The sequence below is a fragment of the Pogona vitticeps genome, chromosome 2, assembly GCF_051106095.1.
Source record: "Pogona vitticeps strain Pit_001003342236 chromosome 2, PviZW2.1, whole genome shotgun sequence".
Lineage (NCBI taxonomy): Eukaryota > Metazoa > Chordata > Lepidosauria > Squamata > Agamidae > Pogona > Pogona vitticeps.
This window is the reverse complement of record NC_135784.1, coordinates 114,279,595-114,306,302: the sequence shown is the minus strand read 5'-3', so window position 1 is coordinate 114,306,302 and position 26,708 is coordinate 114,279,595. Positions and strand designations below refer to the sequence as shown.

The following is a 26,708-nucleotide window of genomic DNA, read 5'->3' as shown; positions in this document are numbered from 1 at the left end:
AATCTCACCAATATCTAATAAAGTTAAGGGAGCATGTGGAGCTTTAAATAATGCTCATTTTATTTCTCTTAATGGAGGGCTATGGATTTCTCACACAGTTACTGTATGGCTGGTATATTCATCCTTTCCTGATGAAAATTGGGTGGAATTAACAGTGACACAACGAGAAGAAAATATTTACAGTGCTGAGTGACAGATTGTTTTTGTGCACATACCATTTCTGTAAGAGCAAAACAAAAAGCACAAAAAAACCCCCTCCTGAAACAGTAGATAGTTATCAGCAGCTTAGGGAAATGGGTTGTGCCCGCGCCCATCTGCTTTACATTTGTGCTAGCATACCGTTTGTCTGGGAATGAAAATGTAAAGAATAAATGTAGATTTATGCATGCCTGTCTAGCTGCTAGCTTTCCCACTCTTTCATTCTTGAGATATGAGGCATTCTCTATTGTTGAATGGTCTAGCTGGCATCTACATTTTTTTTAAAGTGGAGACATCTTATACGGCAAACTGAGAGCTCTGTGAGGGATGCCACGAAAAGCTCAAGCCCTATCACTACTCCGGATAGTTCTGCTTCTAATTGTCTTTTCCACCCTATATGCTTGACCAATGGCCTGGTTTCACTTCCTTGTCTGGAGGGTTTTTTGGTTGGCTTTGGAAGAGATGTGGTTTGAGCTAAAAGGCCATGCAGACAAAATTGCAATTTTGCATATATATAATCCCTCTCCTTTAGCAGAAACAAATAATGTTTTACTTAGAGATGAATGAGAATTTGACTTCATTTTACGCAAATGCAGGAGCAGATGATGCCTTTATTAGACCGCTAAAGAATCAAACAATCTGTGAGCTTTCATGCATCAGGTCCATCAGTCCCAGTTTCATGGGTCAAGTTCCTCAGACCATGTGTTATCTGTAAGCAGATGTTTTCTTCAGTTTGTATCACCAGGTCCTGCATTTGGGTAATTTTAAGGTCCCCACAGACTTCTCCTATTTTTTTCTAAACTATGAAAGATGCCATCAACACTCCTCCCCCATTGCACCACCTATAATACAACATGGACTCTTGACATCAGCCAAGTGGGACTACAGACTGAAGAATACACCTACTTATACTCCCCGGGTAACACTATCAACTTGGCTTTAATTGGTTTCACCTGTCTGGTGATTGGATCGAATTTTAACCACAAAGTAGCTCTTCCACAGCCCCCTCCCAGCCAAACAGGAACCTTGCATTTCAAAAGCAGGCAATGTGGGGTGATGGTGGTACATGCAGAATATTTGGCAGTCTTTTCTATAAAGAGCTGGATGGAAAATTCCAGGCAAATTCTTCTTGGGTGTGAAGCTTGAAACCACACGCCCAAAGGCTGTTTGCAGACAACATTTGAACTTACTTCCAAGAAACAAGCCTGGCAGAACTATCTTGCTATGAATTGTTGGGACTCTCATTAATACTTTTTCTGCACTGCCCACAAAATATTGATGCATAGCCTGAGGAATTAGACTGGACTCATGAAGGTTTGCTGATATTTTTTTAGTGGTCTAATAAAAATATCATCTTCTCCTGCCCTTGTGTAATTTTAAGGACCACACATTTTTTTCCTGATTTTTTCTCATCTGTCACTTGTAATACACAGACGTACATACACACACAAACACACACACACAGTTTGTGGATTCATCCTGTGGATTCAGTAGTGTTGCGCTGAATTATGTTTTTTTTAAAATCCCCTGTATTCTCTTTTTATGCATGGGAGGAAGGTACATTCTATCAGCACATTTAAACATTGCATAAGAATGCACTTCCAATTGCATTCGCTTTGCTCTTTGTTGTTGCTTTGTGCCATCAAGTTGCCTCCACCATATGGTGACTTTATGAAGGAGCAATCTCCAAAATGTCTTGTCCTCCTCAGCCCTGCTCAGCTCTTGTAAACAAAAGGCTGTGGCTTCCTTTAGGGAATCAGTCCATCCATCTTGTATTTGGTCTGCTTCTTTTCCTGCTGCCTTCCACCTTTCACGGCATTATTGTCTTTTCTAGAGAATTTTGCCATCTCATAATGTGCCCAAAGTAGGACAGCCTCAGTTTCATCATTTTTGCCTCTAGAGGTAGTTCAGGCTTGATTTGATCCCAGGACTCAGGTGTTCATCTTTTTTGCAAACTGCAAAGTTCACCTCCAGCACTATATTTCAAACAAATCTTTTTTTTTTCCTGCCAGCTTTCTTCACCATCCAGCTTTCACATCCATACAGGGTGGTCAGGAGAACAAGAGTGTGGATGAGCTTGGTCTCCAGTGACATGTCCTTACACTTGAGGATCTTTTCTATTTCCTTCATTGCTGTCCTTTGCGTGTTTGTTCTTTTGGTTCAGCTTCATCCTGTAACTCCTTGAGCTGTGCACAGTGTTTCCTTTCCTCTTTTGACAGAATACCCTTCAGAAGCTGGTTGATGGTGATCATCACTTTCTTTCCTTTATCACCAGGCTATAAATATGTATGATTTTTAAAATATATTTTTTCCAGGTGTAAGATATTCCTCTCAACCTTCCAGATCAACAGCTCCACGGTGCCTTGAATTTTCTGCAGTGCCCTAGAAGTTTAGTTCAGCAGATTACTAACTCTCTGACATAACCTACCTTGCTAGTAAGCAGTGTGCTATTTGTCCTCTGGGTCTGGCATATACCTGTTGTTTTAGGAGTCCAAAACAACCTCCCTTCCCCAGGAAGAAAAAAAAATCCACTTGGTCACCTTGAGAAGGATGGTTTGTGGTGAGCCTGCTACTAGAAAAATGAGCTTTTAGACCCACAAGACAGACTTATTAACCTCCTGTCAAGCCCAGCTTGTCTGAAGCCCTGCTGCATCTTCATTTCTTTGTCTGGTGCTGTTTTCTGAGCTCAGTTAAAGGGAACATGACTCCCAATACACTTTTTTTTTTTTAGAGAGAGAGAGATACGTCTCTTCCTTTGAATTAATTTCTTAGCCAGAGAATTACAATGTTATGTTATTTGGCAGGAGCCAAAGCACAGTTCATAATGTGTTTTAGTATAGCTTGACTGACTTTACTATCATAAGCAAACATATAGAATTTAAGTTAAATCTGAAGAACCTTTGCAAGTAGCTGCTAAATAATTTTGGGTGCCTTTTAAAAGCAGTGTCTAGGTATTTAATACTATAAGACAGTGGTCCCCAACCTTGGGCCTCCAGATGTTATTGAACTACAACTCCCAGAAGCCTTCACCACCACCTCTGCTGGCCAGGATTTCTGGGAGTTGAAGCCCAAGAACATCTGGAGGCCCAAGGTTGGGGACCACTGCTATAAGAGACAGGTCATATCCAGTACAATTCTGTATGTCAACTTCAAAGTAATTTCCTGTGATTTCCATGGGATTTACTCTCAGGCAAGTGGGCACAGGGTTGCAGAGTTAGGTTGTTGTCCTGTATGCACCTACGTGGCAATAAGCCCTGTGTAGCTCATCATTCCTGAATCAGAGCTGGGGACGTTACTATGTTAACTATAATTCCACATAAACCTCTAGCTGGTATTACCACTGGTGGCTGGGTGATTCTAGAAGGTCTGCTACCAAAAGTGATTTCTGCAAGCTGTGTGTTGAATAGTCATGCATAATATTAATGCAGAGAAATCACAGAACATACTGAATATGTTCCTGTGTTTTAGGGAATATTTGGATCATGTAATTCGACATAGTAACATTTTCAAGTTCTCTCCAAGGGTAGCAAAAGGTAGATTGTTGAGAGAGAGAGAGAGAGAGAGACTGTACTTCTGTGCTACCTTTTCCAAGCAGTAGGACTCAAGGTGGCTCACAAGTTATTAAAAGAGATAAGCAGTAAAATAGCATATAAAAAGGACTAAAATTTAACAAGGAATCATTCAAATCATTAAAAACAAAATAAGAACTATAAAACCATTGAAGAACACATTTTATGTATATCAGCATAAAGTGTGGGGCAACGAGCTGTGCTGAAATCAGATATATAAGCCTGTTGGAGCAAAACTGTTTTCAGTTGATGCTGAAAAGAGACCAATGGGGGGGGGGGCATTCCATAACTTGGAAGAGTGACTGAGAAAGCCCCTTGTAGGGTTTCTGTCAAACAAAAGGGCCTTCACAGATGTTCTTAGGACCCGGGGAGGGTTATATGGAGAGATATGGCCTTTCAGATAGACTGAAGGACTCGAGCCATATACGCCTTTATAAATTATAGCCAGTACTTTGAATGTGGTTGAAAATGAACCAGCAGCCACTGAAGCTAATGTTCCAGTGGGCGGGGTGTTTACATGCTCCTAGTAAGAGTTCAATAATCTGGCTATAGCATTTTGCACCATCTGAAGTTTCTGAACCATCTTCAAAGGCTGCCCTATATACCGTGCATTGCAATAATCTAAACGGGATGTAACTAAGCATGTGCCACTGTAACCAAATTGGATGTTTCAAGGAACAGATGCAGCTGGCACACTAGCTTTAACTGCGCTTCTGACCAGCTCAAGGAGGACTTCCAAACTTTTGGCCACTGCTGATACCTGGGCATCCAGGCCTAGGATGACTTTTAAACTGCAAACCTTAGTTTTACTGGCGAATATCTGTAGATTGAATATCTGTATCCTGACACAGGTTGTATATCCATATCCTGATCTGCCTTGCAATAGATGAGGAGCACCGCTGTCTTCTCTGGATTACATTTTAATTTGTTTTTCCTTTTCCAGTCCATTACTGATGACAGAACTGGCTTAGAACAGGAACAGTTTCCGTGGAGTTAGGTAGAAAGGAGAGATAAGAGTTTGCTGTCATCCACATACTGTCGACATCAACCCACAAAACTCCAAACAGCCTCTGGGGACTTGAGTCAGATGTATGTCCCACCAGTGACTTGACTCAGAGTCAACTCTGTTTTGTGTGTGTCTTTTTTCAATTTACTTGGACTTGACCCGCAATTCAGAACCCACCCATCCTCCCTTTTTTCGGGGGGGGGGAGCTAGTTTTTAATAGGGACTCGGGCTTGGGGCTTGGTAGCAAAGACTCAGACTTGGACTTGAAATCTAGACCAAAGCCTTGCCATCATCCCTGCCTCTCCCAGTGGTTTCATATATGTATTTAATAAAATGGAGGACAAAAACAGACCCTTGAGTGACACCATAGACCAGTAGTTGCCAAGGCATTGATTAGGAGTTTCCTAGTACTTTGCACCTTGCCTGAAGAAATGGAACTGCCACCCTATTTTAGGTAACAAAATAGGAACTTACTTCAGCCATTGTGGGGGGTGGTCTGATGGTCGTTGCATTATTGCTATTCCTGTCACGGGGGGGGGGGGGGCGGGCTTGTGTAGAAAATATTATAAAGGAAGATGCTGAAAGCAACTCCATGCTTTGGGGTAAGATGTTTAGAATGTTTTAAAAATCCATTTTCATTTCCTTTAATCTGTACTTGCCAACAAAGAAGTAATAGAATAAGGGTAAAGTCAACCACAAAAGGGCCACTGATTTGACAGGATCCAAATGGTTTTGGAGGGTCCTCACTGAACAGGGAATAAAACCACACAGGGAACTATGGATGAAGTCTGGGCACATGCTTTCAAAATATAAATTGAAGACTTAAACCCAATGTTTCTCAAGCTCCCAGATGTGGCAATGTTAGTATTTTTCCTCACTTCCCCACAATAATAATCTGGCTGGGTTACATAAACAAGAGTGGAGATAAAAATAAGCTTCCTTTAATGTGACAGGTGCTGCAGAACAGTTACATCCCATATTTGTATATAGCCTATTTATTTTCTCCTTTGTTCTTGAGACAGAAAACTTTGAAAATGAACATCAAGCACTGCAGATCTGATCCCCACTGCTGTAAAATAATAAGAAAATGGGGATTTGAAGTCTACAATGGAATGGAATGTTGCTTCCTCCTATTTATTATAAAGAACAGAAAGCCAATAACAGTTCTGGACTGTTAGCCATTATTCTTCTGAACTTTTATTTGGCACATAATTTGAAAAGGCAGCCATTTGTGGTTTATTTTTTTAAGGCTTAATTTGCATTCGCATTAAATTCTCAGTACATCTGATTGTGACATTGTAAGGCATGCAAAAGAGATAATAACTGGGTTTTGATTTTGTTGCATGTAATCCTTTTTTTAAATTTTTTTTTAACAAGAGGGGTGACAGAAAGGAAAAGGGGAGTTGAGGTTAAAGGGGAAAAAGAGAAACAATCACATACTAACATCCATTCTATACCTATTGCCATATCAAAATTCCACGTTACTCTATTTACTCTTTTCTGCCTTCTAGGTTTAAGTTCTCATTTCAATATATGCTATTCATACGTTGCCTGTTGATTTAGTCCACTTATAAAATAAGTCCCATCTTTCTGTTGCCTTTTGTAAAGGACAGTCCTTCATTACTTCTGATAAAATGTCCATTTCCGCTGCTTCCCGTATCTTCTCGATAAGATCTTCTTGTTTCGGTATCGTCGGACTTTTCCAATTTTTGGCATAGGGAATTCTTGCTGCAGTAACAATATATATAACTATATGTTCCTTTGACTTATCTATGTTATCAGGTATTATACTCAATAAGAACAATTCTGGGGTTAGTGGCACCTTACAAAGCAATATTTGTTGCAATACAGCGTGTACTCTTTTCCAATACTGTTTCGCTATTCTACATGACCACCACATATGATAATAGCTTCCCACCTGTGCTTCACATTTCCAACACATATTCGATACGTCTGTGTACATCTTCGACAATTTCTCTGGGGTCATATGCCACCTGTAAAACATCTTGTATATATTCTCTTTAAAATTAACCAATCTTGTAAGCTTTATATTATTTTGCCATATTTTCAACCATTGATCAATATCAATATTATGCCCTATGTTTTGTGCCCACTTGATCATATATTTTTAACCATTTCATCTTGCATTTTAATTTCTAACAGATAGTTATACATTTTCTGAACTATTGTATCTTTTGAACCTAATAAAAGCTTATCAAACATCGTTTGTTCTGAGTAGAAACCTTCTTTTTTGTCTTTTGTATATCTAGATTCCAGGTGTGCTCTGGACCACCAGTCTATATAGATATTCTGTGACTCTAGCTCTTCTTTAGACCTTAACTCACCATTCTTTTTAAATAAATCTTGGTATCTTAAAAGTTTTGCTTTTGTCATAAGATTAGATTGTGCAAAGGCCTCTATAGGTGACCCCCATACCGGTACTTTACAGTAAATTTGTTGTATAATCTTTCTCCACATTCCCAATAGAGCTTTTCTTATCATATGTAAATTAAAGTGCTTTTGCTGTTTATCTTTTTTATACCATAGGTAAGCGTGCCAACCTAATTGTAAATCATGCCCTTCCAAGTTAAGTAATCGATCATTTTCCAAAGTTATCCATTCTTTTCGTCGTCGTTTAGTCGTTTAGTCGTGTCCGACTCTTCGTGACCCCATGGACCAGAGAATGCCAGGCCCTCCTGTCTTCCACCGCCTCCCGGAGTTGTGTCAAATTCATGTTGGTTGCTTTGCAGACACTGTCCAGCCTTCTCATCCTCGGCCGTCCCCTTCTCCTCTTGCCGTCACACTTTCCTAACATCAAGGTCTTTTCCAAGGAGTCTTCTCATCAGATGGCCAAAGTACTGGAGCCTCAGCTTCAGGATCTGTCCTTCCAGTGAGCACTCAGGGTTGATTTCCTTTAGAACTGATAGGTTTGTTCTCCTTTCAGTCCAGGGGATTCTCAAGAGCCTCCTCCAGCACCACAATTCAAAGGCATCAATTCTTTGGCGGTCTGCTTTCTTTATGGTCCAGCTCTCACTTCCATACATCATGACAGGAAAAACCGTAGCTTTGACTATTCGGATTTTTGTTGGCAAGGTGATGTCTCTGCTTTTTAAGATGCTGTCAGGATTTGTCATCACTTTCCTCCCAAGAAGCAGGCGTCTTTTAATTTCGAGGCTGCTCTCTCCATCTGCAGTGATCATGGAGCCCAGGAAAATAAAATCTGTCACTGCCTCCATATCTTCCCCTTCTATTTCCCAGGAGGTGATGGGACCAGTGGCCATGATCTTAGTTTTTTTTGATGTTGAGTTTCAGACCATTTTTTGCACTCTCCTCTTTCACTCTCATTACAAGGTTCTTCAATTCCTCCTCACTTTCTGCCATCAGAGTGGTATCATCTGCATATCTGAGGTTGTTGATATTTCTTCCAGCAATCTTAATTCCAGCTTGGGTTTCATCCAGTCCAGCCTTCTGCATGATGTATTCTGCATATAAGCTGGGGGACAATATACAGCCTTGTCGTACTCCTTTTCCAATTTTGAACCAATCAGTTGTTCCATATCCAGTTCTAACTGTTGCTTCCTGACCCACATATAGGTTTCTCAGGAGACAGATAAGGCAGTCAGGCACTCCCATTTTTTTTAAGAACTTGCCATAGTTTGCTGTGGTCCACACAGTCAAAGGCTTTTGCATAGTCAATGAAGCAGAAGTAGATTTTTTCTGGAACTCTCTGGCTTTCTCCATAATCCAGCGCAAGTTAGCAATTTGGTCTCTAGTTTCTCTGCCTCTTCGGAATTCAGCTTGTACTTCTGGGAGTTCTCGGTCCACATACTGCTGAAGCCTACCTTGTAGGATTTTGAGCATAACCTTACTCGTGTGTGAAATGAGTGCAATTGTATGGTAGTTGGAGCATTCTTTGGCACTGCCTTCCTTTGGGATTGGGATGTAGACTGATCTTTTCCAATCCTCTGGCCACTGTTGCGTTTTCCAAACTTGCTGGCATATTGAATGTAGCACCTTAACAGCATCATCTTTCAAGATTTTAAATAGTTCAACTGGAATGCCATCACCTCCACTGGCCTTGTTGTTAGCCAGGCTTTCTAAGGCCGACTTGACTTCACTCTCCAGGATGTCTGGCTCAAGGTCAGCAACTACATTGTCTGGGTTGTCCGGGATATCCAAATCTTTCTGATATAATTCCTCTGTGTATTCTTGCCACCTCTTCTTGATGTCTTCTGCTTCTGTTAGGTCCCTCCCATTTTTGTCCTTTATCATGTTCATCTTTGCACAAAAAGTTCCTCTAATATCTCCAATTTTCCTGAACAGATCTCTGTTTTTTCCTTTTCTATTATTTTCCTCTATATCTTTACATTGTTCATTTAAGAAGGCCCTCTTGTCTCTCCTTGCTATTCTTTGGAAGTCTGCATTCAATTTTCTGTAACTTTCCCTATCTCCCTTGCATTTTGCTTCCCTTCTCCTCTCTGCTATTTCTAAGGCCTCGTTGGACAGCCACTTTGCTTTCTTGCATTTCCTTTTCTTTGGGACGGTTTTTGTTGCTGCCTCCTGGACAATGTTACGAGCCTCTATCCAAAGTTATTCAGGCACTCTGTCCACCAAATCGAGTTCCTTAAATCTGTTCTTTACTTCCACTGTGTATTCATAAGGGATTTGGTTTAGATTATACCTGAGTGGCCCAGTGAATTTTCCTACTTTCTTCAGTTTAAGCTTGAGTTTTACTATAAGAAGCTGATGATCAGTGCCGCAGTCAGCTCCAGGTCTTGTTTTTGCTGATTGTATAGAGCTTCTCCATCTTTGGCTGCAGAGAATATAATCAATCTGATTTCGATATTGCCCATCTGGTGATTTCCAAGAATAGAGTCGCCTCTTGTGTTGTTGGAAAAGAGTGTTTGTGATGACCAGCTTATTCTCTTGACAAAATTCTATTAGCCTTTGTCCTGCTTCGTTCTGAACTCCAAGGCCAAACTTCCCTGTTTTTCCTTTTAACTCTTGGCTCCCTACTTTAGCATTCCAGTCCCCTAGAATGAGAAGAACATCTTTCTTTGGTGTCAGTTCTAGAAGGTGTTGTAAATCTTCATAAAATTGTTCAGTTTCAGTCTCCTCAGCAATGGTGGTTGGTTCATAAACTTGGATTATTGTGATGTTGAAAGGTCTGCGTTGGATTCGTATTGACATCATTCTGTCATTTTTGAGATTGTATCCCATTACAGCTTTTCCCACTCTTTTGTTGACTATGAGGGCTACTCCATTCCTTCTACGGGATTCTTGCCCACAGTAGTAGATATGATAATCATCTGAGCTGAATTCGCCCATTCCTGTCCATTTTAGTTCACTGATGCCCAGGATGTCTATGTTTATTCTTGCCTTCTCCTGTTTGACCGCATCCAGCTTCCCAAGGTTCATAGATCTTACATTCCAGGTTCCTATGCAGTATTTTTCTTTGCAGCATTGGACTTTCCTTTCACTTCCAGGCACGTCCACAGCTGAGCGTCCTTTCGGCTTTGGCCCAACCACTTCATTAGCTCTGGAGCTACTTGTACTTGTCCTCTGCTCTTCCTCAGTAGCATGTTGGACGCCTTCTGACCTGAGGGGCCCATCTTCCAGCGTCATATCTTTTAGCCTTTTGTTTCTGATCACGGGGCATTTTTGGCAAAGATACTGGAGTGGCATTGCCATTTCCTACTCCAGGTGGAATGCGTTTAGTCGGAACTCTCCACTATGTCCTGTCCGTCCTGGGTGTCCCTGCACGGCATATCCCATAGCTTCTCTGAGTTACTCAAGCCCCTTCACCACGACAAGGCAGCAGTCCATAAAGGGGATCCATTCTTTTATCCAATCTAAAATACAGGATCTATAATACAGAACCCAATCTAGAAGGCCAAAGCCACCCCTCTGTTTAGCATCTTGCATTGCCTTAATTTTAATTCTTGGTTTTTTACCTTGCCATATGAATCTGATGATTATCTTATTAAATTCTTGGAAAAAGGACTGTTTTAATATGATAGGAATTGACTGGGAAAAAATACAGAATTTTTGGCAAGACATTCATTTGGATCGTCGCAATCCTTCCCAGCAACAATAATTGTAATTTATCCCATTTCTCCAAATTGTTCTATATCTCCTTCATCAATTTCATATCATTATCTTTAAATAATGTGCATGTCCTCTTTGTAATTTGTATCCCTAGATATCGAATTCTCTTTTCCTCTTGGAAGTTTGTCTTCTCTAATAGCTTTTGCCGTTCTTGTTCTCTTATATTTTTAGTAAGCATTTTTGTCTTCTTTTGGTTTATTCTCATTCCTGCCATGTCACCAAAGTTTTTTAACATTGCCATCAAATCTTCTATTGACTGCACTGGATTTTCTAATATAATGACTAAGTCATCCACAAAAGCCTGAAGTTTATAGATTTGGCCTTTTACTTTCAATCCTTTCAATTCCTTTTTTTCTCTGGTTTGTTCATTTAATATTTCTAGAGTCAAGATACTGTAAATAATAGTGGAGAGAGTGGACACCCCTGCCTGGTACCTTTCTGTATTTGTATTTCTTTCGACAGCTCGCCATTGATTCTCACTTTTGCTTTTTGTTGAGTATATATTGCTTTAATTAGCTTTGAAAATCTTTCTCCAACTTGCAGTGTTTCCAACAACTGTATCATAAAATTCCAATCAAGATTATCGAAGGCTTTCTCCGCATCCAAGAATATTATGGCCATCTGTTTCTCCGGGTGTGCTTCATAATATTCCAAGGAGTTTAGGACTATCCTTATATTATTTTTCATCTGTCTTTTTGGAAGAAACCCAGACTGATCTTGATGTATTAAGTGGATTAAAATTCTTTTCATTCTAGTTGCCAAGATGGTTGCATATATTTTATAGTCCACATTCAACAATGAAATCGGCCTATAATTTTGAATTTCTTTACCTTCCATATTTTCCTTATGGATGAGAGAAATTGTCGCTTCAGTCCATGTTGTTGGTATTTTCCCCTCTTCTCCAACACATTCTAACAGCTTCTTAAATGGCTGAAGTAGCACCTCTTCCAGTTCTTTATAATATTCCTCTGGTAATCCGTCTGGACCTGGTGCTTTCCCATTTTTTTTTGTTTTTGTTTTTTGAGGGTTTCTACGATTTCTGCATATGCTATAGGCTCATTTAAGGACTGAATTTGATCTTTGGTCATTTTCATTTTATCGTGCTTTAATATATATTCTTTCTGGGTTTCTTTGTTTCTTATATAGCTTCCAATAGAAAACCTCGGCGGCATGTAATACTTTTAAGCGTTTCAGTAAATAGATGGTAGGGCAATTGTCGGCTCACTGAAATTGACACATTTTGTCCAAGTAACTTGGAGAGTGCCATATTTTGCTTCTTTGTGAAATTCACCCATGTGAAGAAGTGCAATATCCTGAAGTTCATCATTATCTTCATCATGTGCCATCAAATCAATTCTGACTCGTGGCAACCCTGTTTGGGGTTTTCCAGGTGTGGAATACTCAGAAGTGAATTACCATTCCCTTCTTCTGGGGGCATCCTGGGACTGTGAGTATTATCCGAGGCCACACAGCTTGGATCTTTCCCAGGAGGCACACTGGGGAATCAAACTGCCAACCTCTGGCTCCACAGCCAGATACCTAACCCACTGAGCTATCCAGCCAACTTCTGAAGTCAGTTACACTACGATGATGATCACACACAATGGACGCCTGTACGCACGTGTGGTTCTATAAGCAGGGGAGTAATGCAGGACTGGAAATAACACAATGGCTGAAATCCCATTACTTTGTTGTTGTTTAGTCATTAAGTTGTGTCCAACTCTTTGTGACCCCATGGACCAGAGCACCCCAGGCCCTCCTGTCTTCCACTGCCTCCCAGATTTTGGTCAAATTCCTGTTGGTAGCTTCGATGACACTGTCCAACCATCTTGTCCTCTGTCGTCCCCTTCTCCTCTTGCCTTCACACTTTCCCAACATCAGGGTCTTTTCCAGGGAGTCTTCTCTTCTCATGAGATGGCCAAAGTATTGGAACCTCAGCTTCAGGATCTGTCCTTCCAGGACAGCAATGAGATATGCCCTCCCCATCCCATTGCATAGCACAAGCCAAATCATAATTTTTGTTCCATTCATCTTCAGTAAATTAGCCATCCCTGCTGTGATTCTTCGGTTGTTTGTAGTCATGCTGGCTTCATTGGTACACACCCCATGAATCACAACACAGTCGCTTTGTTTACCAGTAACCTGGTAACGTTATGATTTGGCTTAGGCTCGGGAACAGGATTTTGACCTTCATTTAGCCTTACAGTGAATGAACCTGTCAAGAAGCAAGCTGAAGCACTCTTGTGATGAGCACAGCAGCCTGCTATTCTAAGTGGTTCTTTTTCACTCAAGGGTACTTATCCTGCTTCACCCCACTGACCCAGTTTCCATCAGCTCTCTCCAGCATCGCCAGTAGTGAGGAAACATAGCAGCTGAAGTCTAGCAACTTTTGGACATGTTTCCCCACCTTGTATTTAATAAGGTCCCAACTAAGGAGCTTCTTTGAGTGAAGGACACCAGAGCCTCTGAAGAAATGTTGAATTGCAAGGGCAAGCAAGCACTCTGATTTTGAGCAGGGTTCGGAATAGATTCTGGACCTTCTGGTAAGCCCCCAAATAGCATTTTTGATTTTTCAGTCAAAATCATCTCCTATTCTTCACCCTACGATACCTATGACTGGGGCTCGGAATTGTTTGTCTTTGGCTACAACTCTCAGACTCTCTTGGCCAACAGGTCACTGAACAATTCATTTCTGGGGGGTGCAGCCCCCCAAGAAAACTCACCTTCTGAAACTCTGCCTGTGATGCAACATGGAGGACAGGTTGCACAGGATTTCTCCCTTTGCAGCTTATTGCTGTTGTTGATGATTTCAAAGCACCATATAGAACCATTGTAAGCAGACATGAGATGAGGAAGAAGCCCAGGCAAAACCTTTCTGTGCCTCAGCCCATTGATAATAACATTCACATACACATTTCCCTTATACTGAGCCAGGCTCTCCATCCATCTCTCCCAGTGGCAACAGTTCTCCATTGAGCCTTACCTTGCCCATACATTACCTTGCTGTTATGTGCCATCATTTGTTTCCAATGTATGGGGCCCTAATATGTCTTTTAAGGTATGTGAGATGTCCAAGAAGTGGTTCACCATTGCTGAAGTGAGTTTCCATGACTGAGAAGGTATTTGAGCTCAGGTCTTCTGACTTGTAGTCTGATGCTCTCTTCACTACAACCACAATGGCTCTCAAATATGTGATTCTGGGATGTATTACTTAAGATGCATTTTATAGGATGGAAGGGGTTGATTTCAGAGCTTTCTGTATGCAAACCAGGTGCTCCACAATTGATGGATGACCCTCCCCTCCCAACATCGTGTACCATAAGATGACAGATCACTCTCATAATCTCTTAGGCTCAGCTGGAATTTGATGAGCATGACTGTTTATGTGGGAAAGAAGTTCCTTTTTTACTGAAGCTGATTGAAGATGATGATATGAAACACTTTGATAAACACCAGGATGCTCTCAGACCATTACTCATAGTTCCTATATCAGGGGAACAACATAAGGGAGAATTCCATTAAAGCTGAACTGCAAAAGAGCTGACTTCCCCGCCTGCTCCTTCATCGAGTGTCTGTCCTGCAAACTAAATCACATGGAAAGCAGTTATTCATAGCTCTTGGCCTTGAGGGAGGCATTCTTTTCTCTTGGTCACAAAAATGCAGATTGCCTGCAGGAAGGGTACAGGAACGCCTGAGCATAATAATTCTGCCCCTGTCCATTTTCACAAAGCTAGACTCTGCTAAACTCAGCAGACTCCAGCCTGAGCCTAAGATGTAACCGAGGTCCTGGGAATCGTTGACATGAAATATCAGCCAGAATGACAAATAGAATATGTTTAGCTTACAATCAAAGCTTAGACACTATGAATCCCATTCTGATCATCAGACAGGGACGATACAATAATTATCTACAGACAGGCTAGCGTTTTCTCATATATAGATTTTTCCATTGTCGTGCTGCCTTTAATGACTTGCAAGCAAATGGGATGTGACAATATCATGGATTTTGTTGGCAGTACAACAGCTGCACCGTCCTAGGGCATCCCAGAAGAAGGAAATAACTTCTGAGTATTCTCTACCTTAAAAAGTCTGGAAAGGGTCACATTAAAATCAACTTGAAAGCACACTATTATTTATTATTTAAAAGTATCAGGCACAATCAAAATTGTAAAAACATTGACTAGTATTACATGATAGAAGTTTTAACCCCAAACCTAAGTATCTGTTAAATATCGGCACAGTATGTATGCTGTTCCTAATATTGCTGGGTTTTTTTGTAGCTCTGATGGTGTTATTTCTGAGATCTACAACTGCTTATAGTGTTGTGTGAAATTTCTTGATATTTTTCCCAAAGCCACAATGACTATGGGGACAACTGAAGTGTGTTTTACCCACAAGTGAGTTGTTTTGATTGCCAGAGCCCTGTACTTTGTTAGTTTTTCCAATTTTTTACTTTAAACTCTGGCATCCCCTGGAATTGAACTGTCAATGATCCAGATATTTCTTCATTCTATTACTACTATGTCTCTGGTGTTTTATGTTCAAGGTGACTATCCAGAAATCCCACAAGTTATTGATTTTGTCATTTTCTGAAACCTCTACCTGTTCCTATGGATTTTTGGAGGCTGGCAAGTTCCCATATTTTTCTGTGTATAAGACATTCCCATGTATTAGATGCCTCCAACTTTTTTAACACAAAATTTCTTTTTTTTTTTTTTTGCAAGAAAGTAGAGGGGAAAGCAATTCCTGCTTTCCCCCCTCCATTTTCATTGCAAAGCGTGGAGGGGGAAAGCTGCTTTTTGCAATTAAAAATGTAGGGGAAAAGCAGGAATCACTTTCCCTCCTCCATTTTCTTTGCAAAATGTGGAGGGGGAAAGTTGCTTTTTGCAATGAAAATGTAGGGGAAAGTAGGAATCACTTTTCCCCTCAATTTTCATTGCAAAATTTGGAGGGGGAAAGTAGGGATCAAAGTGCTCCCCCCCTTACTTTCAAGTATAAAATGACCCTCAATTCTTCCTTTAATTATTTTAGGAAAAAGTGTCATTTTACACATGGAAAAATATGGTATATTTTTTTCCATAATGACCAGTGCACTAATTTTGCCACTCTATCATGTCTAATTTTGTAATCTGTTTGTGCAATCTTTGGACATTATGATTTTGTTGTTATTGTTAGGGGGCAATGTGTAGCCTGCATAATTAAAATTTAAAACCACCTAGAGAGTTATTTAAGCACTATGGGGTGGCATATAAGCAGCATGCTAATGGTGGACAATAATAATATCAAAATAAAAAGTCTATACAAGATCTGCATAAGCACTTTTATAGTAGAAATCAAGAACCTATACACTCACAGGAAGCAGGGGAGGGGGATGCAGGCTACTAGCTGAAATAGCAGTGTCACATTGCTGGGTATAAGATAGAAAATGAGCATATTGACCATCATCTAGGAAATGTGTGTCCAGGTGATCAAGAAGGATCTGTGCTCCTTACTATCTTTAATACTGATGTTGGTGGGACTACAGCATGCTTTCCAAAGTCACCAATGAAATTAATTTGAGTGAAACTGCAAATGGCTTTAGAGGGCAGTGTAAAATGAAAATAAAATAAACAGCTTTACAGGTAGACAAGATAGTTTTTCAGCAAAAGTAACTTCTGAAGATATTAAATCAGTTCATTTTATCAAAAGCCTTTTTTTCATTTTTAGTTTCATAATGATTTTTGTTGAATTGCTTTTTCACATTCTGTATACACTCTCTGAACACTTTAACACAGACTTCTGCTTTTCTTGATAGCTTTGAAACTTTAAATTGCTTTCTTTCTTACTCAGTTTTCTTTCCTGCGTTGGGTTTGCATTGCTCATTCTCTTATGGATATTGGTACTTTTGATGGCTTGTAAAGTTCTCGTTAGATGTCATGAGATTTGAACCATTTGTCAAATGCCATATTGAACGTGAATATTTGGTTCATTTTTCATGGACAGTTGCTGCTGAAAATGCTTTCTGCCCGAAATGGTGCAGACACTTGGAAGCATAACAATCACATCCATGGCTACCAGCCGGCCCAACACCCTGAGATGGCAGAGCAGGGAGTTGGGGAGGGAACTAACACCAGTCTCTTTTCTTCAGTTGTGAAACAGCTTCCACAAAGGAGGTAAAAAAAAATATTCTGATAAAAACCTATTCAGATGTAATGTCTGAAACTATGTAGAGGTCTAAAAGTGTAGTAAGAGTGTGCATTTAAGCACTGCCGTTGTTCCCCTTCCCTCTATTCACAGAAGTGATTCAGACCTTTGCATTGGGATTTGAATGAGAATATTTATTTATTTATTTATTTATTTATTTATTTATTTATTTCATTTCATTTCATTTCATTTCATTTCATTTCATTTCTATCCCGCCTATCTGGTCGGGTCAGGACCACTCTAGGCGGCTAGAGTAAGACCTTCGTATCCACGGGATCAGTATCATAGTTTGCCAGAGCTCAATGGGACAAAGGCATGATGCTTTTGTCCCATTGCCTTGTATGTTGTATACAGGTTTCCCTCATATCTGCAGTTTCAGACATATTGTGTAATAGGTTCAGGAGTATTTGTCTGAAAACACTTACTGAACTCCCATGCCTGCACAGAGCCCTGCCTTTTGGCTGGGATTATGACATGGGCATTAGGGTTTACCTGCACCCTACATCCTATTTTAGCCCTCTCTGTGGCTGCAGTCATGACACAACAATAGGACTTATGCTTGTCCAGCCTACAGCATGTAACAAATGCCAGAGTTATTTGTTAAAGTGCTATATGTACCTCTCTTAAATCTGTAATCAGCAGCAGCATACTATATCTATTTTTTTAATAATCTTCCAAAATACACTAGGAAATGAGGTTTCAAATGTGAACATCCTGGCTCTTAATCTGTCACTTGTTTATTTAGTCCTCTGACTACTAAAGATACAAAAACACAACAAAAACAAAGATTCTTGTGGAACCTTGAAGTATTTTATGAACCACAGCCCGTTCCCTCTAATAATCTGTGCTACTGTCCATGAAAGCTTCTGCCCAATAAAACTTGGTAGCCTCTTGGGTGCTATAGGACTCTTGGTTGGTTTTGCTGCAACAGACTGAAAAAACTGCCCTAATAAAGTACATATTACAAAGACACAGTGGTGTCTGTGTGCTTCCAAGTATGTGTATCGACCAGTTGATCAGTAAAGGAAAACAGATAGATTCATGCATGCCATTGCATCAAATGCATTTAGAGTGAAATCAAAGTAAATATATGCCTGTACATTTTTAGACAGATGTGAAGCCCAGGTTGCAGTTTTGCCCTGGAAAATACCATCCAATTGAGCTAAGCCACTCTTTTGCAAACTTTGGCTGAAAGGGGGGGTGGAGGGGTGCTAAACAAAGTAGCTCCTGTATATTCTGTTGCCTTAGAGACTGAAACATCTGTATCCGTGCAAGCAAGTGATGCAGACATGGTAAGATATGACTTTCTCGCATTCCTCTCTTCATCTTGCTGTCAATAGTAATGTTTTATGGTGGCAATATGCCGGACCTCTTTCGCAATGTGTTCTGATCTGGTTGTGTAGCCTGTCCTCGTCTGGGAGACCCTTTTAATTAAGGTCTGACTCCAAAGTCAGGAAGCTCCCTTATGAAAAAATGTCGTCACAGGAATAATTTTTCAAGATGAACTTGGAGGGACTTGAAATGATTGTTGTTCTGGTAATAATTGTGGCATTTGTCAAAGCCCTTGAGCATATGGGGCTGCTGGAAGATACGGACGAAGGTAGGCTGCTAAACAGAGGATGTTTGATATCGGTGGGAGCTTTTTTTTCCCCTGAAGAATTTTCACTTTAATGCAGTAAAGCCAGTAAGGATTTGTGTGTGTGTGTACACGTGTGTGTATGAAAGAGAGAGAGAGAGAATTCGGCTGTAGAAGTCACTATGATGATATATACAAGCTTAAACTTTGAATCTGTACGTAGGGGTTTATGCTTATCTGTTTAGAGCATAGCTCTTATTTTTAAAGAGTGGGAAAGAGGAATTTATAGGGAGCTTTTATAACTGAATGTTTTCCAAAAACTTCATTGCAAAGCAGCATTTCATGCATAAACAGTGCAAATAGTACCTTGATTGTTTATAGAACTTTGTTACTACAACCTATTTGAAATATAACTGCAGCTGGCAGTGTTGATTACAAAAGTAATGTATTGTAAAGCTCCTGTGATATTTACGTTTATTTATTTGTGATGATTTGCAAGGCTTTTCTATCTTAAATTATTCACTTTTCTCAGAATATTCACATCTTCTGTAAGTACATTAAGAATCAAGAATCTTTAGCTTTTATTTGATTTCCAATGGTAGAATATACTTAAAATATGACGACACAGGAACCCTAGTTGTTATGGAGTTTGCTGCCTTTGTAGAGGAAATGTGATCTGCATAGAAAAAGAGATATAGATGACATAAAGCTGAAAACATAGAAAGTTAATTTATTTAGAAATCAAGTAGAATACTACAAAATAAATAGAGGCGATAAACTTCCATGCTTCAAGCCATTGTTTTTCAGCAAAATATAGGTTCATTCTTAAAAAACTAGAATATTCACTTTATAAAAAACAGTTTTGCTATATGGTATATGGTATGCAGTATATTAAACAAGACATGGTTACTATGTCTTGTTGCTTACCCCATTTTAAATACAATTCCAAATACTTTGGGAACCATAAAACTTTGTCAAAGTTTAGTAGAGTTTCCTATGTCTTAATTATGGTATGCCTGTAAATACGTACCGTTCTTATGACTTAATCCTACCCAGTAAGATGACTTGAAAGTTTTAAAGGAAGGGAGGAAGAGATTTTGAAACTGTATAAACACCACATATTATTGAGCTGCTTAATTTTTCCTTGTTAGGATTACCGTTTATCCATGTTAGGGTTGCAATTTACATTCAGATGGCAGAACTCAGGAAACAAGCTCTACACTATACAGGGAAATACTTCCATTTGACTTTCATCAGCCGCCTGGAGAATGTAGGCACATGTACTGTACTTCCTTTTCGGCAGAGGTTATAAATGTGTTGCGGTAACTACAAATTCCATCTGCAGCTTCACTAAGGAATAAATTATTTTGTCCCGAAATTTCTTTTTGTTTTCTTCTTAAGAAAAACCTATTCCCTGTGAATATATTTACAAAAGCATGTTGGCATTTGAACAATTGGAAGTAAAGGAAATAGATGTACAAAATGTAGATTTTGTTTTGGATTGTTTTTGCAGGTGGAATGCATGACTGCGCGTCTCTATATGACAAAATTAAGGATGTGGGAAGGGAAGCATGGCTGGGTTACTGTAGTTGTGACTAACAAGCACCATTCATTTCAGTATGTTTTTTCTAGGTAGATCTGACATTGGATTTAGCCTATTTTGTTTTAAAGGTATAATGTATGAAAGAATAAGAACTGACTGTATAACTCTGCAAGCTGGAGTTCAGTTACCCATTGTGGCTCCTGGGGAAAGAGCGAGTTCCAGGAATTCCCAGAAGAGAATAATGAATCACTTCTGAGTATTTTAGAACTAGAAATCCCTGGTAAGGATCATCATAAATCAAAATCATGTAATTATCATTATTATGCATAGAGGCAGATGTGAATGTATTCAGCACCAAGACACTTCCACTACTCCAAGTCAAAAGTGGAAGGAGATGATAAGTGGCCGTATCCCTGACCACCTAATGCTCATGGGCACATGCACAACTTACTAGCCTACTCCACCACTAGAGATTGTGCATGCGGCCTCTCTACCCACAGTGTCTTGACTCTGAGGACTGAATGCCCAAAGAGACAGGGATTTGAAGAATCAGCTGGTGGACTGCTGGCAGAGTGTATGATTTTACACTACAGAAGACAGAGTGAAAGTTTGTAGCTAATACCCATGGGTGCTGCCTTTTGTCACCCACTGCATACCACTGCTGCTCATCTTTTTTCCCCCTACCCTTCTTCACCTCCCCATCCATCTCGGATGGTGGAAATATTGTGGGGAGGAGGCAATCTTTTTCTTCCTCCCAATTCTCTTCCTGCTTCTCTTACCAAAGTTGTGGAAAGCAGGACATGAAACTTAGCAGCTCAACACCGCCCCCAAGGACTCTTTTCCTCCTAGTGGAAATATGTCACAGTCTAAATGGAAGATGGGGGTGGAAGAACACCAACACAGTCACATGGGAGTAAGCCCATGCTGCCACCATCTTATGGGAGAAGACCCTTGTAAACCTTCTCCTCACTTGCTGCACTGCCACTAGGGCTTGGGAAAATTGCTTCTTGCACTACAAATCCCAGAATCCCCCAGTTGGCATGGCCATGGGACAAGTGGAGGAAGACATGTGGGGAAAAGACTTATGATAAGCAAAAGCTAAAAATGAATACCTGTTGACTCCTTTTGTTGTTGTTTTTAAATCTCACACTGCTGCTGCCTTGCTAAGGTCGTGAATGTTAAGAACAGGCCTTGAGATAGACTAAGTAAGTTCTAGATTGCAGATTTCCCCTTTAACTAAACCTCTTATTCCATACCTTTTACAATCTCTCTTGCCTCTTAAGAGGCTGAGAAAATCCTGTCACAAACTTTGGGAATCTCTGCTGTAGAAAAATGTAATAAATCTGAGACTATTGCACATAAGGTAAAGGTAAAGGTTCCCCTTGACAATTTTTGTCCAGTCGTGTCCAACTCTAGGGGGCGGCACTCATCCCGCTCTTCAAGCCATAGAGCCAGCGTTTGTCCGAAGACAATCTTTCCGTGGACACATGGCCAGTGTGATTTAGACACGGAACGCTGTTTACCTTCCCACTGAGGTGGTACCTATTTATCTACTCGCATGTGCATGCTTTCGAACCACTAGGTTGGCGGGAGCTGGGACAAGCAACGGGCGCTCACTCCGTCGTGTGGATTCGAACTTACGACTGCTGGTCTTCTGACCCTGCAGCACAGGCTTCTGCGGTTTAGCCCACAGCGCCACCACGTCCCTATTGCACATACTAGCTTGATAATTTATAGTACGGACCTGACTGAATACTTGTTTTCTTTCTTTCTTTCTTTCTTTCTTTCTTTCTTTCTTTCTTTCTTTCTTTCTTTCTTTCTTTCTTTCTTTCTTTCTTTCTTTCTTTCTTTCTTTCTTTCTTTCTTTCTTTCTTTCTTTTTAAATTTGTTTGACTTTTTAAAAAAACATCACATAACCATAAACAACACTCATAAAAAACAACCATAGGGGAAAAGAAGAAGAAAGAGAAAGATAAGAAAAAGAAAAAAAGAGAGAAACAAGACAAAATAAATATATATAACCTAGTGGTTACTATCATACAGTATAATCTTGACATGTGTACCATGTAGACATCCAAACTCATCACTGTACAGTATCTGGGGATCAAGGTTTTGCTTACTTGCAAAACCTCCTCAGTGAAGAGATGTACACTCTCTACCCATCCAAAGAAAGGCTGCACTCAGTGAAGTCATGTGAAGGATATCAAGCATTGTTCAAGACGTATTCGCGAAGGCTTTCACGGCCGGGATCTAATGGTTGTTGTGGGTTTTTCGGGCTCTTTGGCCGTGTTCTGAAGGTTGTTCTTCCTAACGTTTCGCCAGTCTCTGTGATGTGCTCTGAAGATGCCGGCCACAGAGACTGGCAAAATGTTAGGAAGAACAACCTTCAGAACACGGCCAAAGAGCCCGAAAAACCCACCACAACCATTGTTCAAGAGTTTCTCCTAAGTGTTTCTAAACCATTGAAAGCAACAGGTGAGCAGGGGGTGGGGTCACAATTCATAGCTTTGCTCTCAGTGGCCCAAGTGCCAATTAGCCCCTTCCATGGAATTTGGTCTTACGGGAAACATTGTTGCAAAGAAGACAGTTTTTCCTAGTAGCACAAGAGTCTGGCTTTTTAGATGGAAGGCCAGTTATGGGAGACCTCTTCTCTGGAGATCCCAGGGGTTGGGATCTAAGAGGCATATGTGACAGATCTGGTGTGGCCCCACTACTTACTTGCATGGTTTGAAAAAAGAAGTGTGTACCCTACTTCTTCAGATTCATCAGATGTAAAGTGTCTGTATTTCTGCCTGCAGTAAAAATGGATTTATGTCTGGAAAGAATGTGCTTTCTCCTAAGCAATGTAGTCCTTTCTACTTGGGAATAGAAATGCATGAGCTGAGCATATCTTTTGCTTCTGAGTCAACATGGGAGATGTATAATTTGAGAAGTGCTTTGTAGTTACCTTGCAAGAGACTGGATTTTAGATTTGCTCAAAACTTTTTGTTTTGATGTGTTCTAAGCAGAGGTGCAAAGACACTGCAGCCTTGAATATCAAAACTGGATATTAAATATAGTTGTGGAATTAGATGAAAAAGTCAGTGATATGAGAAAGAAAAAATGCTACTTTGTCCTTCAGTCTTCCATGTGCTCTTATGGGAAAAAAAGAAATCTATCACCATTGGGTAGTTCTGGGCAAATGTTGTACAGTATTTTCCTACACTAGGGGAAAAAAGGTTGTGACTATGTTGATCCATAGATGTAAAGCAAAATTCAGTCTCCAAAATCCACAGTCTTAAACAGATTACATGTTTTGTGGGGATTTTTTGCTCTTGTGCTAAACCCAGCAAACAACCTGTGTTTCACCTATGGCTAAAGCAGATCCATATTGTCCTTGTTCTCATTTCCATCTTATCTCTTTCCCAGCGGCTTTGCTCAGACTATGGGACACCCCCATGACTGTCTGGCCAGAATCCTATAGCTGTTCACATGAGGCTTCCATAACATACAATGGCTGCTTAATTGCAGATAACTGATGAACATCTCAGTTGGGTAATAGGTTGCAATGCCGGGCACACAGGTGAGACACAGCCCACCACCTTATTAATCAAGCGATTGTGGCAAATTATGCAGACTCCAGTTCGGATTCTAGCCTCTGGCTCACAAAGTCCAACTTTCCAACACTGCATTTTGACTTAGTGTGGTCCTCCAGACTTGAAACAGCTGGCCATGCATTTGGATTTCCATGCCTCGCCCCCTCACAGTTTTTTTTAATCATCTAGCTTGATGAAGAATTTTGTGGATCTAGAAAACTTACATACTCTGTGCATTTAGAGTTGGTCTTAGCTCCTCTTGTAGAAATTTTGCTATCCCCAAGGGTTGCTTTTGGAAAACACAGTGGGGAGGAGGAGACAAGAAAGCTCTGTGGCTTGATCAGAGTTGGCTTCACATTTCTCTGGATCCAGCCCCTTTGTATATTAGGCTGCACTGATTATAGTTGGATTACAGTGTGTAATCATGTGTAACTATCTACTTTCAGTTTCAGTGCTCCCCTTTCATTCGATTGATAGTCTTTTCTATTTTTAGAACCATCTTACTTTGCAAGTCTGTTTATTTATTTATCGAGCTTGTCACAACTTGCAACCTATTTCAAACCCAAACTTTAACAATAAACATATTGGGTATCTTCTTGTGACCTTGTCTTAAGTTGCTTTTCATCACTTTGGGTGCCCTAAGCTGAAGAGCAGCAGATTCTTCAATCCAGTGTCCTACGGAACTCTGACCTTGTGTATTGTGAAGACACTTATTGGTCAATTGCAATTGTATTTGTGGCATGACAGTTGTTGCAGCAGCTGGCATAGGCAAGGCATTTGTTTTTGTTCTCGTTTTCATCTGGAGTCATAACACAGCCAAGTTGCTTCTGGATAGTTGCAGCTCCTGTTTTCTGCTATGCCCATAGTCACTTGTGCTAAACTACATGAGACAAGCTCATGAAAGACACCATTAAGGGTTTTTTTAAAAAAGCAAAGTCACATCCCTCCTCTTCCTTTCTTTGAGGCAGGTTTCAGTATTCCTATTTGGCAGGCAGACTATCAAACAGAAATGCCAGCCAATACAAGTGTTAACTACAATAGGCCCACAAAATCAGCAAGGAGAGCGGAAGCATCAGGTAAGCGAAAGGAACACGCTTGACTCCTTGCTTTTCAAGCAGGAGGATGAAGGCCTGGATCTTCATGCACTGGCTGGACATGTTCTGGTACGTAAACACAAAGAAGGACAGTGTACGTAGCTCTGAATTGCTTTAAATATTACGGGGATTTTGAAAACAACAACAACAACAGGAAGTTAAACCAAAATGGTTTCAGTTGTTTTCCTTCAACAGGTTGGGACACTGAGCAACCAACTCTTATAAGGTTTTCTGGTTTTTTGTATTTGTTCTTGTTCTTGGTTAAGCTGTTGACTTCAGCCTCCCTTTCTACAAGAAGAGAACAAGAGAACACTTCAGTAATAACACAAATTGGGAATAATACAAATTTCAAGAACACTATATTGGATAGATTTTTTAAGGATTAGAAACCTCAGGACAACCGGTTAGTCCTTCTTTGCATGCTGTGCCCATATGTTTGGCTTCTCAAAGAGAAAGGATGCTGGTCTTGCTCAAATTACAGAGACTGGTGAGAAAAAGCAGAGCCATCGATCTTGCTGGGAGGCCAGAAACATCATGGGGCTTAGAATTTCCTTATCAAGGTGCCTCAGTGAGGCAGACTCAATACTGGGTGTATTATCAGTGTGGTGTAGTGGATAGAGTGACAGGCTACGACTCTGGAGAATGGGGTTCGAGTGTGTGGACTCACTGAGTGTGTGGAACTGGTAAAACAACTCATTAAATATCACACTTACTTTGAAAGCCCCGTTAGAGTCACCATCACTTGGTTCTGACTTGATGGCACACAACAACAACAAATTGGTGAGAACAAAGTTATCTTGTGAGCATTTTCATGAATATTCTTTACATTTCTAGTGTAATCCCAGCTTTCAACGTCTGCTTGACTTTATGAACTCCACCTTCACTAATCACATATTCCTGAGTTCTTTCTCTATTCAGAAAATTTTTTGAACCTTCCTTATGTTCTATACCACTCAGATATTATTGACATGTTTTCATATCAAGCCAGCACTAAACAAACTCCAACACTGGTGGTTTTAAAGAGAACATTGGACAGCCATCTGTCATATCCGTTTTGATTTGGATTCAGGCTTTGAATAGAGGGTGGCTCTGTAAATCCAGCCAAATACTTTTTGCCATGATCACAGAAACATGAGATTATACATAGACGCGACACAGACATCTGCAGTTATGGTATGTGGTTGGTAATGCTACTATAAATGCCCTCATATGCATTCTGTGTTACAAGGCAGGCATGCACTGTTTAAAAATAGTGATTGGCACCATTTTGCAAGTTCAATTAAACAAGGCTGCTTACATTGATTTATCTATTACATCCACAAGAATATAAACATAAAAGGGAAATGCTACTAAATTGGACCAAAGAACACTACTAAGTTGGACCAAGGCATAGGGCCCAGAATTCCATTCCTCCAGGATCAACCAGATATGTATGGGATGCTGATAAGGAAGGATGAAGGAAACAGCTGTATCCCACTATTGCTTCCCCAGTGACTGATATTTCAAAAGACATTGGCTCTGTAACTGGAAGGAGGATATGGCCATCATGAAGAGGAGCCACTGATAGTTTTTTAATCCAGAATAATTGGTTTATGTATAATGCTATCCACACAGATGTTCATCACTACATATAGTTTGGGACACTGGACATGGACTGTTCCCACCACATACACATATAATCCATCTGGTGGGTGGTGGAGTGGGAGGAAAATAAAATGTTGTGGCAACCTAAAGAGTGAGAGATTTGGTTGTTGTGGGTTTTGGGGCTCTTTGGCCGTGTTCTGAAGGTTGTTCTTCCTAATGTTTCACCAGTCTCTGTGGCCGGCATCTTCAGAGGACAGTACTCTGTGCTCTGG

At 40.3% G+C, this 26,708-nt stretch overlaps 1 protein-coding gene across 4 annotated transcripts in view; it reads left to right on the top strand.

The window, feature by feature from the left end:
- Positions 1-26,708, top strand: part of KCNIP1 (potassium voltage-gated channel interacting protein 1) — a 716,798-nt gene that overhangs the window by 501,949 nt on the left and 188,141 nt on the right. Inside the window, exon 1 of one of the 4 annotated variants that reach the window (XM_078385813.1) lies at positions 17,046-18,664. The exons of the other annotated variants lie outside the window; for them this stretch is intronic. Coding sequence (XP_078241939.1) covers positions 18,565-18,664 — 100 coding nt within the window. The 5' untranslated portion in view covers positions 17,046-18,564. Of the gene's footprint in view, positions 1-17,045; positions 18,665-26,708 lie in introns of those variants that run through there. 4 annotated transcript variants of the gene reach the window in all.